The 20,500-nt window shown below is 41.4% G+C and overlaps 1 protein-coding gene across 3 annotated transcripts in view; it reads left to right on the plus strand.

The window, feature by feature from the left end:
• Nucleotides 1-15,663, plus strand: part of FAM53B (family with sequence similarity 53 member B) — a 128,273-nt gene extending 112,610 nt beyond the window's left edge. For all 3 annotated transcript variants that reach the window (XM_073354113.2, XM_073354114.2, XM_073354115.2), the window contains one exon: nucleotides 12,252-15,663. In XM_073354113.2, the coding sequence (XP_073210214.2) occupies nucleotides 12,252-12,614 (363 nt within the window). In that variant the 3' untranslated portion in view covers nucleotides 12,615-15,663. The remainder of the gene's footprint in view (nucleotides 1-12,251) is intronic.
• Nucleotides 15,664-20,500: the final 4,837 nt, after the last annotated feature.

Genomic DNA, 20,500 nt, shown 5'->3' on the forward strand with positions numbered 1-20,500 from the left:
ATGTGGGCTTCATCATCACAAGAATATTGCAGATCCTTGCTCAAAAAGCTTTTTCCATGTTACCATATACAATAACCTCACTAGTGTGTTAAAGATTCCTATCAAAGTACAGTTATTCCATTACAGACCCAAAATGTGTATGAAAAAGCACTTTTCTTCTAGAGTAACACATGAGAATGAGTGAGTGAAGCTTTTGTTGTATATATTTTACATAATCTATAGCTATAGATATATAACTGAGTTTGGAGAGTTTAAAATCATGGTAGAAGAGGTCCTATTTGTTTGATTGCACTGTTCATGTGTACACACACAGGTCTAATTCTGAACCATCTGCCCCTCCTTTGAAGTTTGATGTTCTCTGTCTGAGGAAAGTCCCTTTAATCAGATTTGGAAGTAGAGGTCATAGCCTTCTCAAAACAAATGAGGTGTTTTTCAAGGTGTTTTCCCCCATTTCTGTAGGAGTATCCAAGAGCTGCACTAAAAACAGTAGAGCCCATGGGCTGCTCTAACTTATGCCCGGAGACCGCCTTGCACTTAGCAGCCCCTCAATCAGTGGAGTGCAATGTTGTGCTTGATGCTATTCCCTGATATGCACTGTGTGAACCTGATGCAAAGCCCATTAAAATCAGTGGAATTCTTTCCACACACTTCAATAGGCTTTTGGATCAGGCCTTAAATTCCTTGGCAGTAACTGAAGATGTGGTCCAATATGACCCTGCATATCATGGCTAATTCAACTCAAGGCTTCTATCTGAGAAAATATTTATGAATCAGTTTTTTTGGGGGGTTTCCCCACATTTAACCATCTCTGGTCCTTACACAAGCACATTTCATTGGCAGCTTTGCATGTGCGAGGTGTACAAAACTGAGCTCTACAGTGTACAGTACAAGTGCGTATCTGCAGCTGGGTGACTTGAAAGAATGTTGTGCTTGCGGAGGGTACATTTTCTTTTGTTACAAGGAAAATTCTGTTCATCCCAAAAGACGAGAAAGGGAGGTTTCTGACTGAGTCTACAATGTAGGCAAGACAAACAAAATGTTTGTTTTGAAATTGTGCAAGAGTGAAAAGGTCCTTTGAAGACAATGTGGGATACATCATTAATCCTAGAATGCAGAGGAGATCATCTCCTTCAGGCACGAAGAACTTAATTTGCAACACTGTTCACAAACTTAATACCCCTCATCTGTTACCGGGTAACTAGAGTATCACAGATCCCGCCAAAGTTTATGACATTAAGATTAGCAAGGCTTCTGTTCCTGTTAAAACGGACAGCTGCAACAACCTCAGAATGCCAGCCAAATGAATTGTCATAGGGCCATCTTTTCCTCTCTTTACCCTCAGACCAGTGCAATGAGGATTAGTAACACAGAGGATTTCACAGAAACTCAGTGCCTGGGAAAACTTGCTTTCTAAATTGAGTGCTGGCAAATCAACTTTATAAACAGTGTCTCATTTATAAAACTGCATGTAGCTCTGAAATAGCAATGTTCTTCCTTCATTAGGCATGGCAACAAAATATACAGCAACCCAAGAGCATATGAGCTTTTCATCAGCTTACACGTGATCCTTCTATTTAATGGTTTTATGTCAGAGGTCGAATTGCAGCAGATGCAGATCTAATTTTGGATGTTATAGGACAATGAGAAAATGACTCTCTACAGATACAGGCTCAGATCCTGAAAAGTACTTAGGCCCCTAATTCCCACTGAAATCAAGAGGTGTCTCAGGGGGACTTCCAAATCCCACTCCCAATACTTCCCCTTCCATTCACCATTACATGGACCACATCTTTAAGATTGTGTGGACACCTCTCTCCCATTCATGATAATACAACATCCCTGGAGCAACTGCAGCATTCGTTTACATGGAAAATTAATAGCAGAAACCTATTAGATTTATTTTATCAGGTCTTTTAATACGAGTTGACAGGTGCAGGAGAATTAGCACCCTGGGCAACATTTTCAGAAGTGTTTAAGTGACTTAAGAGTAGAGCTGAGTGAAATTTTTTTGTCAAACTTTTTTTTGGTTGGGGGCGGGGTAAATAATGCAGATTCAACATCGTCACACTGTTTTGCAAATTCATATCAGTTATGTGTTGTAAAAAATAAATGTTGAAAAAGCCAGAATGTTTGTTTTACCATTTTGGAAATGAAACATTCCAGTTTTTCAGCGCACAATGGCTTTGTTTCAAAATTTCCTTCACGTTTATTGAAAACAACTTTAAAATGTTAAATGCTCAAACCCCCAAAACAATTTTTTCCCAACTTTTCAATTCACTAAAAAGTGTTTAAAAATTGTTTTCGGTTCAACCTGAAACTAAATTTTTCCCCAATTTTTTCAAAATTGCTAATGAATTGAAAAATCCACTTAGGCTAAGTCAATTTTTAAAAAAGTCCTTGGCATTTAGGAGTCTAAGTCTTATTGGCTTTCAAGGAAACTTAGGCTTCTAAGTACCTAAGTCACTTTTGAAAAATAGGGCTTAGACTGTGAAGTCACTTAGATGCTTAGAAATTTATACTCCCTGTGGCTGACCAGTGGAGCTCCAATCCAAGGGGCTAGGTCAGTGGGTTAGGTAAGGCAGTAAGGCAAGGTCAGGCCACACAGCAGGGCAGGATCAGGTGAGATAGGAGGATGGCAAGGTAAAGTTACACAAGGTAGCGAGGCAATGCAGTCGAGGCAGCAACCAATAGGCAATGGCCTGTTGCTCAGGCCAGCTTCTTCTTCTTGTTGGGATCTTTATAGAGGCCAGGTATCCAATGAGAATGCTGTCTGTCCAGCCAATCAGGGGCTAGGGGCATGGCTGTTGTGAGGCCACAGGCCTTGAGCTCTCCAACTGTTGGTCAGGAGCAGTGATGTAGTGTACTATCTTGTCACAGAGCTGGCGTCCACTATCAGGGTCTTGCCACCAGACCACAAGCAAGAACTCCACCAGTGGTCACGCACCACATTTTGAGAACCTCTTACTGAAATCATGCTACATCAGAATATTGAAACGACCTCTTTGGCACTGGGAATCTCATATGTGTTTTACATAGACCCAGGATGAGAATATTCCTGTCAACAAATGATATATGAAAGCCGTTGCAAGGGAAATAGGATATGGATAACTCATTGCAAAAGCACTATGCTCAGCATGCTAGTATACTTCAGCTCTCCTGCAGCTTCCTAGGGATGAACAGAAAAGTCTGCATTTTGAGACAGGAGAACGCACATCACAAACCAGTTAGAATGCCAGGCCTTTCACATGTACCATCTACCACTTCATAAAGGATAGTCCTTGGGGCAGCGATTCTTTGCTGTGTGCCTTGTGCAACACAAAGGCCTTTATATGGACTAATACCTAGTCTTTTATATGGACTAGTGCCTTTTGATTCTTTGAGGGTTTTATTTTAAAGAAAAGAGCTATTTCCATTTGAAATGCAGCCGCTGAACTCATGCACTAGCTGTTATTTTTCACAAACAGGCTTCCAAAGAAATTCACTCATATGGCTCAATACGCTGCAGTAACCAAGCACCAGGAGTGATAAAGATGCTGTTAGATCAGTTCATTGTTTTCTGCCCCCCTCTAAGAAAAGACTGTTCCTGGCTGAATGTCTGTGCCTTCCCTCCCCCCACCCCATAAAAAAAAAAGACAAAACAAAATAAAAACACAACATTTCTTATTTCATTTGTCTAGTTGACACTTGCCTCCAGGCAAGTTCAGACCTGATGTAAGCTGGTGTGGTGAGGGGGGTTACCGAACCTAAGGGAGTGAAGGCGCAGTACGGTGGGGCATGCTCCAAGTGGAGGATCTGCTCAGAAAAAGACTCTGACAGTCAAGCAGGGAGGGAGGATGAACGAGAGACAGTTTGAAGGGAGGAACCTAGTTTGCAGCTTCTGAGGACAAAGCAGTCCACAGGAGAGGGTCTGGTAAGGCCCAACTGGGATTGTAGGGGCCTGCTCCTTTTCCCTCCTACACACACTGCTGATGGAGCATAACTGGACTAGGAAGAGAGCTGGAATGATTGAGCTTCTGGGACTGATTGGGTACTCCAACTGGGCAGGAAAGTAGGCTGTGACCATACGTCAAAGAGAAGAGAATGTGGGGAGGTAGGAAGAGGCTGGTCAGGTGCACCAGGAAGAGGTGACAAGACATTCCACCCTTTTCCCCACTGGGTCCTAGGCCAGGACCCAGTGCAGAGGGAAGGCCTGGGTTTCTTTATCTTTCTCAATCTGTCCAGGAGAGCTTTGGAGTACTGGGGAATTGATTGGCTACAGTCTGCCTGCTGGCCCCAGAGTGAAACCTGCTATGGGGTTGAAGGACTGTCAAGCCATGGCCTGGCCACTAGGCATGCTGGCCTCCAAGTGAAACCTGCTCCAAGGTGCAATTCCATTTAACTTACTGGGGCTACTCTGGCTTTATAGCAGTGTAAATGAGATCAGACTCTGGCTCTGCGTCCCTTGAGTTGGAGTTGCAGGGACTCCTAGTGGAAGACTCAATCACAACAATTTATTATATAGAACTGTGCCTTTGCTTGCAATGTCTTATTTTTCTGATGATGCTTCATTTAACATAATGCTCAAGGATGGAGATTAAAGCATTTCAGGAGATGATCAATTTGTATAAATTTAGTGCCGGTGCCTTGGGTTTCTGTGTTTTGAAAAGATAATTGAAGTGTAAAGTAGCTGAGACACTGACACCAGATTACTCAATAGATATTTGGAGTCTGACTCTACTCTCATTGAGATGAGGCTTACACTGGTGTAAATTACCTCGATTGCGTTACTCCTGATGTGAGAGGCGCGCCAGAGACAAATCCCAAAACAAATCTGTGTAGAGTACTGGAGAATGCCAGCCATCAGCTTTACTTGGGAAGTTGGGTTTTTTTTTAAATGAAAATTTCTAATACAAAGCCACAGAATTCTTTGTTTGTATAAGCAAGTGAGGCTCCAATGAAGTAATTCTGTGTTACCCCAGTAGTGAATTTAGCCCATAGTCTTTAAGAGAATACAAATGCACATATAAACACAGTATGGAGACAGCACTGTTTTCCCCTTTTTATCTCTGCTATCACTAGCTAATATATACATACAAACCTAGTAATGGCCAGTATGAAAAACCAAGCTACTTCATCATTTAAACTCAGGGATCTCATGACCTGCCACCCTATTGCATTCCAAATATGCTACAGGTTATGCCATATGCAATTCCCATGTAGAGAAATGAGAGTTTGTGGGGATGAGAGAGTTTGAATCTAATCGGTTGTTTGTTTGTATTGCATTTATCTGCTTCAGCTTCTAGTTCTTTCAGAAGTGAGTGTCAGATGATCGTCTTCATTCAGAACAGATACTTTCTTCTGTAGGCACATTTATTAGATTCATATTCTAAACAGCTAAACCTGAACATTGGTAGCTACATAGCAGGCTACTTGGCCCATGAAAACCCCCCACATGTTTTTGCTGAAAAGGTCTACACAGCTGGTTTTCATCAGAGCCTTCCTCCTTTGGGAATCATGTGTTTCTGTGATGCAAAAGCAAGAGATAGGCATATGGAAAGGAGAGAGAATAAGTCACAGGAGATAATAATTTACACAAAGAGAGAGCATGTGCAGCCTTTGCCCTGTGGTTTTACATAACTTTCACTCAAAACGGGATGCTAAAACGTTTGTATTGGCTGTGGTAGCCCTTTGGTTATAGAGTAACTGAGGTAAGTCGCAACAAACTGTTGTGTCAGAGTAGCTGAAGTAGCTGTCGCTTCTAACATACACTTTTATTGCTGCATTAAGTCGTATTGTAGATCCCTATAAAAACGTAGATTTTGTTACCCATTTCCTTACATGGATGTACAGCAGGGGAAAATTATTAGCTCTCAATACTCATCATAACATCTAGGGAAGTTTTTTTTTTCCCTCATGGTCCAGAATAGGATTAGGAAACACTGAGGTAGTGACAGTTCCTCAAAAGGCTGTCCCAGGTATTACATGAAGATCCAGTGCATGCTGGGACAGGAAGCTTGTGGAGTGAGAGTCAGTTCTTTGAAGACAATGAGACAGGTTGGATGTGTTGCATATGGCTCCTGGGGAGGGGGGGGGGGTGTCACATGACTGTGCTGCCAAAATTTAATGAGCTCCTGCTGTTTTGGTCTGAGAGCAACATTTGCTTAAAATCAAGTCTGAGCTAAATGGTGTTTCTAGCCAGAGTACTTCATGTTTTGCTGTATGCGGGGGGAATAGGGCCTCAGTAGCAAATTGAAGGGTAGTTTCCCCCCTCTCTCCCCCAGAAACACAGCAGCTGGTACAACCTGGTGCATTTTAAAGCAATAAAAGGGGAAAGATGTTTCTCAGCATTATTTTTATGAGTCATGGATATCAGGCATTCTGGGAGGGAAGTATAGCAGTATGGTCCCATGGGCTCCTGCAGAGACATTCACATCACTTCCACTCACTCTTTTAAATCACTGCGTCTAGTACTACTCAGATACTGTGAGCACACCACATTGCCAGAATGTGTCATTAAAAAAACTAGATGCGGCAACGTAAAATGGCTGTGTGGTCTTCAGTGTCCTCTTTCGGAAAGTTTGTTTATGGCATGGTTAACATAAAGTCTTGACTCCTCTCTATGCATGCAATGAGTTTATTACACCATGTATTGCACAGGAAACAGCCCATCTATTACATTCACACATGTATGCAAGGGGGTCATCTAAGCCAATCAGTACCGCTTAGACCAGTGGTGGGCAACCTGCGGGCCGCACATGGCCCGTCAGGGTAATCTGCTGGCCGGCCACCATACTGTTTGTTTACATCCGCCCGCAGATCCCAGTGGCTGCAGTTCACCGTTCCCGGACAGTGGGAGCTGCAGGAAGCAGCGCAGGCCTGACCACCGCTTCCCGCAGCTCCCATTGGCCGGGAACAGCAAACTGCAGCCAATTGGAGCTGCGGGTGGCTGTGCAAATGTAAACAAATGGTCTGGCAGGCCACCAGCGGATTACCCTGATGGGCCCATGTGTCACAGGTTGCCCACCACTGGCTTAGATCACAAGAACATAAAAATGGCCATAGTGAATTAGACCAACAGTCTATGTAGCCCAGTATTCTGTCTTCTGACAGAGGCCAATGCCAGGTGCTTCAGAGGGAATGAACAGAACAGGGCAATTGTGGAGTGATCCATTCCCTGTTGTCGAGTCCTAGCTTCAGGCAGTCAGAGGTTTAGGGACACCAGATCATGGGGTTGCATCCCTGACAACGTTGGCTAATCCTCCATGATTTTATCTAATTCTTTTTTGAACCCAGTTATAGTTTGAGCCTTCACAACATCCCTTGGCATCGAGTTCCACTGGTTGACTGTGCATTGGATGAAGAAGCACTTCCTTGTGTTAGTTTTAAACTTACTGCCTATTAATTTCACTGGGTGACTCCTGGTTCTTGTGTTATGTGAAGGGGTAAATAACACTTCCCTATTGACTTTCTCCATGCCATTCATGATTTTGTAGACCTCTATCATATCCCCCGCCCCAGTCGTCTTGTTTCTAAGATGGACAGTCCACAGCCTTTTTAATCTAGCCTCATATGGAAGCTGTTCTTTACCTTTAATCTTCTTTCTTGCCACTCTATGCTTTTTCCAATTCTAATATATCTATTTTTGAGATGGGGGTGATCAGACCTGCATGCACTATTCAAGATGTGGGTATACTGTGGACTTATATAATGGCATTATGATATTTTCATGTTATCTATCTCTTTCTTAATGGTTCCTAACATTCTATTAGCTTTTTTGACTGCCACTGTACATTGAGAAGCTGTTTTCAGAGAACTATCCACAGTGATTGCAAGATTTCTTTCTTGAGTGGTAACAGATAATTTATACCCCATCATTTTGTATGTACAGTTGGGATTATGTTTTCCAAGAGGCATTTCTTTGCACTTATTAACCTTGAATGTCAGCTGTCAGTTTGTTGCCAAGTCCTCCAAGTTTACTGAGATCCTTTTGTAACTCTTTGCAGTGAGCTTTGGATTTAAAAAAGCTATGTTGACTCTTCCCCAACATACTGTGTTCAGCTGTGTGTTTGATAATTCTATTCTTTTACTATAGTTTCAACCAGTTTGCCTGGTACTGAAGTTAGGCTTACCGGCCTGTAAGTGCCAGGATCACCTCTGGAGCCTTTTTTAAATATCGGAGTTACATTAGCTATCCTCCAGTCATTTGGTACTGAGGCTGATTTAAGTGATAGGTTACATACCACAGTTAGTAGTTCTGCAATTTCGAATTTGAGTTCCTTCAGACCTGTTGGGTGAATACCCTGTGGGCCAAGACTATAACAGGGTCCAAAAAAGAACTAGATTCATTCATGGGATAGGTTTCAGAGTAGCAGCCGTGTTAGTCTGTATTCGCAAAACGAAAAGGAGTACTTGTGGCACCTTAGAGACTAACAAATTTTTTTGAGCATAAGCTTTCGTGAGCTACAGCTCACTTCTGAAAGCTCATGCTCAAATAAATTTGTTAGTCTCTAAGGTGCCACAAGTACTCCTTTTCTTTATTCATGGGATAGGTTCATCAATGGCTATTAGCCAGAATGGGCAGGGATCGTGTCTCTGGTGTCCCTGTTTGCCAGTAGCTGGGAATGGGCGACGGGATGGATCGCTTGATGATTACCTGTTCTGTTCATCCCCTCTGGGGCTCCTGGCATTGGCCACTGTCGGAAGACAGGTTACCGGGCTAGATGGACCTTTGGTCTGACCCAATATGGCCATTCTTATGTTCTTATGTCCTGGAAATTTATTACTGTTTAATTTATTAATTTGTTCCAAAACCTCCTCTACTAACACCTCAATCTGGGACAATTCCTCAGATTTGTCACCTAAAAAGAATGGCTCAGGTGTGGGAGTCTTCCTCACATCCTTTGTAGTGAAGACTGACACAAAGAATTCATTTAGCTTCTCTGCAATGGCCTTGTCTTCCTAGAGCTGGGGTGGCCTGAACAATTTGTAGAGTGGGGGTGCTGAGAGCCATTGAACCAAACTGTAAACCCTGTATATGATAGAAACCACTGCTGTACCCCCAGGTCCACTACCTATATACTTGAGTGCCCCTTTAGTACCTTGGCAGGTTTCAGAGTAACAGCCGTGTTAATCTGTCTTTGCAAAAAGAAAAGGAGTACTTGTGGCACCTTAGAGACTAACCAATTTATTTGAGCATGAGCTTTCGTGAGCTACAGCTCACTTCATCGGATGCATACCGTGGAAACTGTATGCATCCGATGAAGTGAGCTGTAGCTCACGAAAGCTCATGCTCAAATAAATTGGTTAGTCTCTAAGGTGCCACAAGTACTCCTTTTCTTTTAGTACCTTGATCATCCACCCTGCTATTAAAGCCTGCCTGTGAGATATGCTGAATCAGTGCATTTCCCAGGGCAATTGATCCATTTGTCCGTGGGCAGCCCTTCCCACTTTTTAAATCAAACTCAGGAAGTGTAACTGAAAACAGACAAGACTAGCTATGAACTGTGCTCTTTTGAAATGCCATATAGGTTTTGCAGTCCACAGTGGTGCACCATCATTACCAGTGAACCCAAACTGTACATCTGGAGGTGACTCAGAAATGTGATTGGATATTCTTGTGTCAAGTTCATGCTGAGTATTATCATCTGACCAGCAGTGTGGTTTGTGGCATAATCCTAATATAATGGGGATTTTTCACACCAGCATTCCAAAATACACTGAGCAGATTAGCAGCACCCGTTTGCAGTATAACATTGGTCTGTTCTGAAAGCTAATTATAACCCTAGCCTTGAATTAAAACAATCTTGTTCTACAGGAGGATACAGCAACATGAACTAAACATGTTAACCACCCTTATCTGACTATAGCTCTGATACAGCACTCAGATATTACAGTGCTGGGTGTATAGCAATATGTGGATTAGACAGGATATGGCCAGACCAGATTTCTGTGAAATGAGTTAATGCTTACATGATAGCATCACATGGTTGGCGTTCGTTTTGGGAGAAGTGTACACAAACCATTGGATATCCATGCATTGCTTTAACTGGCACTGTAGATGCCAAGGATTTTTAGATTCATGGGGCACAGATGGGATTACTAGAAACTAATGATTAATAGTAGGCTACCTTTCAGTGTAAGTAGGTGCAAGGACATTTTGTCAGTTTGAGGGGAGTGACATTATTTCCTGTAATATTTTCAGTGATCACTTGACTTCTTAAAGTTATCTTTGTGCTTTCTTAAAGTCCTTGTTTAACTCAAAAGGGATATGCTTTCATTTCTTATCAGCTGATGTTAGATTTCCACAGGTCTTTGTTTTTGTGAGACTTCTATCCCTTTCCCTAGGTTTTGCAACTTTGCATTGCCTCTGTCCATTTGTCTTTCTGGTCTCACCCTCTTCAGTTGTTTTTGCCTCTTTTCACAAACCACTGGAAAATTCAGAACAGGGATTTCCTGTTCTACTGCAAATTGCACTGGTCCCTGGATATTCCTTGTTGCAGTACGTGCTTTGCTTACATAGTGAACATCAGGAGAGTAGCAATTTATTTTAATAAAGATAAGTGATTAGAATTTTGTTTGTTTCTTTTAAAAAGTGTCACTACAAATATGTATGCATGTGCAGTCAGCAGTATCTCCAGGGACGAGAACTGTCATGTCATACATACCATAGCTTAACGTGAGCAATTCTAAATGCCAGCAAAGATCTCATCATTGTCAGTGTTTTGAAACCATTTTGATCGGACAGTATGTGAGCTAAATAAAGAGTATCAAGAAACTACAACCAACCACAAAGCCTGTTTCATACAGAGCTGAGCGATACAGAGATCATCTTGTGTTCCCCTTAATAAATGGGCATGGTACTGAGATGCAGTGCTTATCACTGTGGCATAACCACAAAGGCCCCAATTCAGAAAAGCACTTAAGCACATGCATAAGTCCTATAGACATCAATGGGTCTTAAACACATGCTTAAAATTAGGGTCCTAATCCATATAAAATGGAGCCAGTTCTCCATTTCCTACTACAGAGGTGCAGCCTACAGAGGCTACAAGATTAAAGGCTTTCCTGAATCTGGCCATAGATTTAAACAATTTGTAACGAGAAGCACGTATTTAGGAGCAATACTGCAAGCGCTCCTATGAAAGGGAGAAGTCTCCTTGCTCAGTAGCTGTGATCCTTTTATGCATGATATTTCAGTAATATCAGCTTGTCCAAAATGTCCCATCAAATGGCAGTAAATGGCTTTTAAAAAAATTAATTCATTTAGTTGCAACTGAATGGATCTGTGCTGATTGAGTTCTCAGATCTCAAGGTCCTAAAGCAGGCAGGCTGGGGTAATGTGTAATGTATCCAAAACTAAGTGGCTACATTTGCATCCAGCAGACATTACAGAAGGTGGAAGAAATGCAAGAACTACTGCAAAGGGAACTAACAGTAGGACTGGATTTCCAGCATGTAAATTGCTGCTGCTAAGAGTACCTAATTCTTACTGGCAGATTTTGGGAAAGTAACATATTAAGTCTTTGAGGGCTTGAGAGAGGCAGATTGTCTGCTAGATGGGTTTGCTGATGGGATTTTTCTTTTTCACAAAGGGTTTACTAAGTGTAATTATTATCTTTTGAGAGACTTGAACAGCATTCTCCGCAGTGGCTTCTGAAGACTCTAAGAGGAACATTTCAATTAATCATTTTGAATGCTGTTGGAGTTCATTTATAGATCTCTGAGGCCAGAAGGGAATTTTAGATCATCTAGTATGACTTCCTGGATAACACAAGCCTTAGAATTCCATGCACTTACTCCTGTATTCAGCCCAATAAGTTTGCCTAAAGCTTATCGTCCAGCAAGGCATCCTGTTTCGATTTGAAGACAAAAAGAGATGGAGCATCCACCACATCCTGTCGTGGCTTGGTCCAATATTAATTTCTCTCTGTTAAAAAATTGGGCGTTCTTTTTATTATAAATTTGATGGGCTTTATCTTACAGCCACTGGTTCTTGTTATGCCTTTCTCTGCTAGATTAAAGAGCCTTTTAGTACCTGGGGTATTTTCTCCCTGGGATAATCCTTAGAAAATGTCTGTGTCATGAAACTTCCATGGTGGGGTGGGGGGGAACACCGGTAAGTGTACAATAAGGACCATTTTTGCTCTGGCAGGGAGATGTCCTAAGGGAAGCAGTACATTTTCCCCTCTCTCTAAATTCAGCTGATTCTTTGACCTTGTTTGTGCAAACTGAATGCCATTGTTTCATCTGCCTGTTTTATGTTCCCTTTGCAGAATCGTCAAACCTTTAACAGCCTTAGCTGCCTTAGCACCACAGTAGATGACTGTGCTCCGCAGAATCAGTTCTGCCCTGGTGTCAACAGCCCCAAGTCATGGACAGCATCTCCGTCCTCCTCTGATGTCATGCCAGGCAGGACACCAGCCTGCACCCCTGTGCCAGAGCCGCACTCAAACGCAGAAGAATGTAGAGTTAGCAAAGACGACTCCTCTTGGGAAGAGTCAGATTATTGTGCCACGGAAGACGAGAGCAGTAGAAAAGAAGATGAAAGAGCTTTATGGAAGAGTAGTGGGACAGGGGGGCGGAATGTCTTTCCGCTAGATGGTGAATTAGACATTGAGCAAATAGAAAACAATTAAAGGATGTTGTTTGCATCAGGGTTTGGGGATGTGAATTAAGAACAGGGAGTAGTAGAATCTCCTAGGTTTAATCCTCGGGTTATACTGTATTTAGGCATAAAAGCAAATCAATGTTCTCGTCCTATCAGCAATAGGAGACAAAAGCAGCCTTGCCAAAATGTCATCAGGTATCCTGAGAAATTTTTTTTTTAAATCTTGAAATTCTACATAACTACTGTAGCCAGATATCAGCTAGTTTGGTTAAAATAGCCCATGAGGCTTTGGAAAGAAGCATTCTAGAGCTCTCCAAACTGCATTTCCCCCCCTCCATCATTAAGTCAACAGCTTTTAGTAAATTTGAAATTGCAGCTGTTGGAGTAACTGCAATTTCTTAGTGAATACTTGTGTTTAGATTTTTTTTTTAAGGACTGGAAAATAAAGTACTGGTTTTGATTCACAAACTAGGTACTGTCTAGTACAGAGAGCCAGACTGAGAGGGGCTATGTTATGCCTCACTGGGACCCTCATCAGCCTGGACTTCCTGGGTAGCAAGATATAAGGAATGTTTCATTTTAACTGATTCATACCCCCTCTTCTGATTCCATACTGCACCTTAGACACTAGGAGAGGAGAGATTGCAAGGGGGTGATGAATCCTTAGTTTAACATTTCATCCTGGAGATCATTATTCAGCTCAAGTTTGAGTTAGGGATCTTATAACTGAAACCTTGCAGTCCTTACTTAGGCAACACTCCTAAAGTCATAACCACAGAACTATCCCATATTGCCTTGTCAGAAACCTTTTTAGTCCTGCAGTCATCAACAGAGCCATTAGAGGGAAATCACAAGCATAGTGCTTGACATTTGATCATGATCACAGCAAAGGATTTATATTTTCAGTTTCCTTAATTCAACGAAAGCAGAGGCTAGGGAACGCACAATAAAAACAAACCCCCCTGGGGCCAGATCATCAGCTGATGTAAGTTACCTTTGACATCAATGGAGTTATGCCTGTTTACACCAGCTGAGGGAGGATCTGGCCCATGTCTCAGTTTTTGGGAACTTCAGATCAGTGTTAGAGCTGTGCCGGGCATTAGCATAAAAGCAAATTCTGCTGTTTCCAAAAGAAATTGGTATTAGACTCAGCTGCTTTAGTGTTCTTCCTTTCAAGCCTCTCTTTTAGACCCAGTGGAAAAATAGTCCAGCTTTCTACTGGGCTTGTGAAAGCAAGGCTTTTAGAAGAGGCAACTCAGTGTTTGGCAGGTAACATGAGTTCTAATGGTGACTGTTCTGATCTTGCTCTCACACCAGTGTCAATCTGAGTACGTCCAGTGTAGTCAGTGGAGCAAAGCCAGTAGAAAACTGGTGTAAGTGAGATCAGAACTGGAGACTTAACAATAAAACAAAACAAACATCCCAACAGGCTCGGATTTTCTTAGATGTCCTTGTCTGGTGTGATAAGAGTACATTGATTAAAGCCTTTGTGCTTGTCGGGCACGTCTGGCAGGTAACATAGAGTGAAATTCTGACCCAGAGGCAAAACTCTCATTGACTTTCATTGGGGGGGGGCAGAATTTCACATTTAGTTTTGCTGAAGACAGAAGGTACTTACTTCATCACTGTGGGAGAGTCCAAGTGAGTCATCCTCCTCTTTTTGAAGAACTCTTGTGAAAGCCTGTCCAAGGTTTCATACACCAGAACCTTTTTGATTACTCCTCTGCTTCTACCTACATCTTGCCAGCCTTTTCTCCAGTACTTCTTACTTCAGGGATGTGATTTTTTTTTTCTTTCTTTTAAGGGTTCATTAAAAAAAACAACACAAGTTTGTTTTAAATTTGGCATGGAACTCATAATGACTGTGAGGTGACCTACAGAACACTGCCAGCACAAAGCATCTGGTGCAGCATTCGCTCTGTCTAAACTGCTGGACAGCTTGATCTTACTGCGCTTGAGGATTTCCACAGCACTAGTGCTGTACAGGGCTTGTTGCCAATGGTCATCCATGTTGTTAGGGTAGATGCAATAGGTGTGATGAGAAATTGCTTTCTGGTCACTTAGGATGGGTTTTATCCTGTGATTTACCAAATCACAGAAATAAAACACAAACATTCAGAGAGGGTTTAAACCCTGTCCCACTAACAAATACAGATTTTCCGTGCTTTCGTTTGGCGTGTTTTACTGTGAAATGGTTTGATGTAAAATGCAGTATGATTATTTGACAAAGTAAGCTCTCAAGATGTTGAAAAGCCAGGTAGCAGCACTGAAAGCTTCCCCTTTCCCTGTCCCCATTTTTAGCAACGATAAAGTGGTGAACATTAAGTTTATACAATTTATCATACCTTTTACCTTGGTAAAATAAGCTGTTCACTTGCTAAAAGGTCTATGAGGAAACAATCTTTTCTTTTCTTTTTTACTTATAGGAGAACAATAGCCTAGCTATGAAATTTTAACCACATCTTCTTATGTGACTGCACTTTTTTTCTGCAGTGGTTCAAGATGTGTGTAGCATCTCGTATCACAGTGGAATCCATCCAGTTGTGTGGCTTTATAAAGTGTCCAGTCAAATTGCATAGAGTGTTTTGTTTGTGACAATGTTAATTTCAGCTCTCCCTCTAGATAGGGTGCTGGCACACAGTGGAAGCCAAACAAGTAATCATTTTGGGGGGGTGGGCGATGCTTTTATTTTTATTGTTCGGGAACTAACACAGCTGTGTGAAAACAATGTTTTGTTCAATGCATTAATCGAGAAAACACACCTTGTCTAAATTCTTTAGGCACATCATTTGGAAAGTGCAGTCAGAAGTTTGTATGCCCAAGTTGGGGGGTGCATAAAGGTGATCACGCACACATTGACCCTTGCATCCAGAAGTGCACCCTGGGACACATGCACTTCTGTGTGCACACTTTTTAAAAAGACACACTGACAAAATATCAGTTTCCTCAAAAGCAGACTAGCTATTCAGTGAAACCTCTAAAGCAGTGGGTCTCAACCAGGGGTCCCTGTACCCCTGGGGGTACACAGAGGTCTTCCAGGGGGTACCTCAACTCATCTAGATCAGTGTTTCACAACCTGGGGGGCATGGATGGGGGTGGGGGGGTTGCAAGTGCAGGGTGGGTATTAGGGGGTGGCAAGCAGGGCAATTGCCCGGGGTCCCATGTCACAGGGGACCCTAGAAAGCTAAATTACATGCTTTGGCAGCGCTCAGGCTTGAGTCCCAGGCAGCAGGGCTCAGGCATCAGACTCCTGAAAGGGGTACAGTAGTCTGGAAAGGTTGAGAACCACTGCTCTAAAGGAAAGGCAAGAATAAGATGCTTTGGGGTAGTGCCCTTCTCGTAAAGAACTGCTACTCAGTTCATTCCGGGATGGTCTCTTCTGCTGGAAGATTGCCTAATAAGGGTGGTTTCTTCACGGTATGAGAGAATACTTTGTTAATGCTTTATTGTCTATTTTATCTTTTATAGCCACACATCATACCATTTGGCTTCAGTGACTATTTTGAGTCTTCCTGTGAAAGTGAAATGACTGGTATTTCCCCCCAAATGATAGTTCCTAAACTCTGCTGGTGGCATAGCTCTGAGACATCATTAACATCCAATCAGCTACCAGTTGGACTGATTGAACACTGTGCAAACGCTCCCAAATCCTTTACTGTCAGTTATGGCTCCTGAACTGTTAGTATTGCCCCAGCCTCTACAGCACCAATCTTGTTCCCATTCCCTCTCCTCTGTCAAGAGGTTGCCTCTCTACTGCAGATCTTTCTTTCTGACCTCTACAGCTCCACAGAGGTCAATATTCCTAAGCCTGATAGCTCACAGATGCAGTGGTGCAGCGGTTCACAGATGTAGTGCATTGGACCATCACCACAGTGCTTCTAGAGTATCTCTCTAGAAGGATCTAGAGTATCTCTTGTTATGCCGATTTGTGAAAACCTGGACTGACTTGTTTTTTATTTGTTTTCTTTTAAAGCTATTGAAGCACTCTGGTATTTACATATCTCCAACTTTTAATTCATAAGGGCTTTTATTTTTTTTAAAGGGCTGCTATGTCATGTTAAAACATGCACAGTAGGAAAGTGACCAGATGGATCACTACCCAGCTGCGTTCAACATAGCAGGAGCATACAGTTTACATTGCAGTACAACCTTTTTGCCTTACTAAAGATGCTTCTACAATGAGCAATGGCCTTAGATGGGCACGTTAGCATAGACACAAACGACAATTAGCAACAGTTTTAGGCCACAGTGGTGTTTTGTTTTGTTTTGAGGGTTGGTTTTTTGTTTTGTATGATTTTTGTACTGATTTTCAGGTTAATAAAGCCTTACTTTTTAATTTTTTTTTCCTGTAGAGGTAAAACATTTCCGGATTTATATGTATATTAAAACAATTTAAAAAATCTGAACTATAATATAGTATGTGGGGACATCCTATTGATTGTAAAATTAGAAGGTGTGTTGCTCTTCAGAACATGATGGAAGCTCAGCAAGATCTTAGACACGCAGTGACACCAGCTTAAAAACAATGGATCCCTATGGTGAGGATTTCTTAGCTTTTTAGGACTTCACCAATATTACACAGATGCTTTGAATAACCCGTATTTCAAATTCCTACCATATGCAAGAGTCTGGCACTATGGAGCAAATGATTTTATATGCTAGGTAATTAACAGTCTAATCATCATGGAGATAGACTGTGACTGATTTGGAACATGGATCAATTTGGATTACAGATATTTAATGATGACAACAAAATATCAACAGCAATAAAATTTCAGCATTCAATAAAATTATTTTTAAAAAGTATATTAGTGGATAATGTCCTTCTTGTTAGCACTGGTAACTTACTCACAGGGAATTTGCTGTGTATTTGCAGGTATAGCTTATTGAGGTTGTTCTATGAAAGACTGCAATACATCTTCATATGGAAAAAAGGAGACACAAAGGAAGTATTTGTAGAATAGATTGTAATTTCTCACATAATAGCCTATTTGGCCAATAAAGTTGTGTTTCAAGTGCATTGTTTAAAGATCCTGGATAAACAGGACAATGGACTTATGTAGGACATTTTAGGATTGTAGCAGTGCTTTACAGAGTCTGTTTTTGATGTTTAAGAATTGAAAGACGATGACGGACAAAAAAAAGCCTTCTGAAAGCTATGAACTGAAGTAAGAGTCTCTCCATGTTAATTGCACAAATGCAAATGTACGTAAATGTATACAAAGTTGGATTTGTAGAAGGTGTGATCTTTGTTCAAAGACTGTTCTTTCACCTGAAAGTCAAGAAGACTGCTGATTTGTACTCTCTCAATGACTTTATTGCACTAGAGCAACTCAGTCTCAGGAATTTGCTTGTTACTTTTACTATGTAAATAAAGCTTCCTGGTTCAATAACCGGTTGCCCAGCACTGGTCTTTGTTTATGCTTTGCTATGTTTCTCCATTACCAGGGTACCGCTGGTGTTGACAGACTTCCTCTGCTACTATAAAGACATGGAGCTTTGTGCTGTGGTTGTTAGGCTAGGTGGGCCTTACCAAAGGCAACAAGTACCTTTTAAATCTCCGGGAATAACCATGGTGCCTGAAAAAAACAAGATCCCAAATAATCTCCCTCACACCTGTACACAAATAGGACCGTCCACATGAATTTCCTTCCTGTCCCACATGGAAAGAGGTTGGAGATCAACCACTGCTGTGATAGCTTCACGCTTTCCTCTGGACCCCACAGACACACCTATGCAGGTCCAGTTCTACAGTGAGGGAGAGGCAGAGACTAGGTAAAGTGGTGGATTGTTGCCCTAACAACCCTGCAGAAATCCACTAGAAATTTATCAGTCTGGGACTACTCTATCTTTTCCACAGGAACCTCTGGAGCAGCCTTGATGATGGGAAGCTATTGACCTCTTCCACATGGACTGCATGCATGTGGCTCCCAGTAGCCAAAGGATCACAACCCTTGAGTAATGGTGCTACCCACATATGCCATGGTAGGGCTAGTATTTCTGTGTAGTTTTCCAGAAACACACAGATTTACTGTTGATGAACAAAGATAACAATTGAGTCTGTTCCTTTAAAGGAAAGGGAATCTAATAACCTCCCCTCAAATAATAATTGGTTATCTATATTTGGGTTTAGAAGGGCACGTTTACCTTTTGCCCCCACTGAACTTTAATATAACATATATATGTTCATTTTTCTTACAGCATTAAAGTACAATACTATATTTCCTCTGATTTGCTGGGCATTTGTGTCATATGTATATAACGATTTAAGAGAGTCAAGCAAAAAGAAATAAGGAATAGATGCACAGAACAAATGGATAATGGAATGACATATACAACACATACACAATTTGGTTCATGATATTTTGGGTGCCAGAAATAATTAAAAACCTTCTTTATAGTAGATGACCTGTACTACTTAGAACCACTAGATAATTCACAGTTTCTGTGACACTTTTGATAGCTGTCTTTAATGAGGGTTTATGTTGCCCATTACCAGGAATTAGTACCAGTCAAGCTGGCTTCAAAAAATGTCATATATGCAACAACAGCATAACATTAGTCTCACTGCGCACTTGTGGTGTCGAGTTGCTGTATCATTCTGAGATCAGGATGCAAAAAGAAGGTGAGTGCGTGAGTACCAAAACCTTCCCGGGACAGCTGAATTGAAGGGGCAGATAATAATATTGGTGGGCTTATCCTAGGCCCAATTCATCTATCAACATTAGGGCTGTAAATTAATCGCAGTTAACTCACACGATTAACTAAAAAAAAAGAATCACGATTAAAAAAATTAATTGTGATTAATTGCAGTTTTAGTTGCACTGTTAATAGAATCCCGATTGAAATTTATTAAATATTTTGGATGTTTTTTTACATTTTCAAATATATTGACTTCAGTTACAACACAGAATACAAAGTGTACAGTGGTCACTTTATATTATGATTTTTATTACAAATATTTCCACTGTAAAAATGATAAACAAAAGAAATAGTATTTTTCAATTCACTTCATACAAGTACTGTAGTGCAATCTCTTTATCATGAAAAATGCAACTTACAAATGTAGATTTCTTATTGTTACATAACTGCACTCAAAAACAAACCAGTGTAAAACTTTAGCACCTACAAGTCCACTCAGTCCTACTTCTTGTTCAGCCAATTGCTAAGATAAACAAGTTTGTTTACATTTAGGGAGATAATGCTGCCCACTTCCTATTTATAAGGTCACTTGAAAGTGAGACTAGGCGTTCACATGGCACTTTTGTAGTCGGCATTGCAAGGTATTTACGTGCCAGATATGCTAAACATTTGTATGCCCCTTCATGCTTCGGCCACCATTCCAGAGGACATGATTCCATGCCGATGACACTCATTAACAAAATAATGCATTAATTAAATTTGTGCCTGAACTCCTTGGGAGAGAATTGTATGCCTCGTGCTCTGCATTCTGCCATTTATGTCATCTTATAGCAGTCTCGGATGATGACCCAGCACATGTTAAGAACATAAGAACGGCCATACTGGGTCAGACCAAAGGTCCATTTAACCTAGTATCTTTCACCTGACAGGGGCCAATTCCAGGTGGCCCAGAGGGAATGAACAGAACAGGTAATCATCAAGTGATCTATTCCCTGTTGCCTATTCCCAGCTTGTGGCAAACAGAGGTTAGGGACACCATCCCTGCCCATCCTGGCTAATAGCCATTGATGGACCTATCCTCAATGAATGTATCTAGTTCTTTTTTGAACCCTGTTATAGTCTTGGCCTTCACAACATCCTCTGGAAAAGAGTTCCACAGGTTGACTGTGTGTTGTATGAAGCTCATTTTAAGAACACTTTCACTGCAGATTTCACAAAATGCAAAGAAGGTTCCAATGTGAGATTTCTAAAGATAGCTACAACAATGAGGAG

Source organism: Lepidochelys kempii, chromosome 7, assembly GCF_965140285.1.
Source record: "Lepidochelys kempii isolate rLepKem1 chromosome 7, rLepKem1.hap1, whole genome shotgun sequence".
NCBI classification, from domain to species: Eukaryota; Metazoa; Chordata; order Testudines; family Cheloniidae; genus Lepidochelys; species Lepidochelys kempii.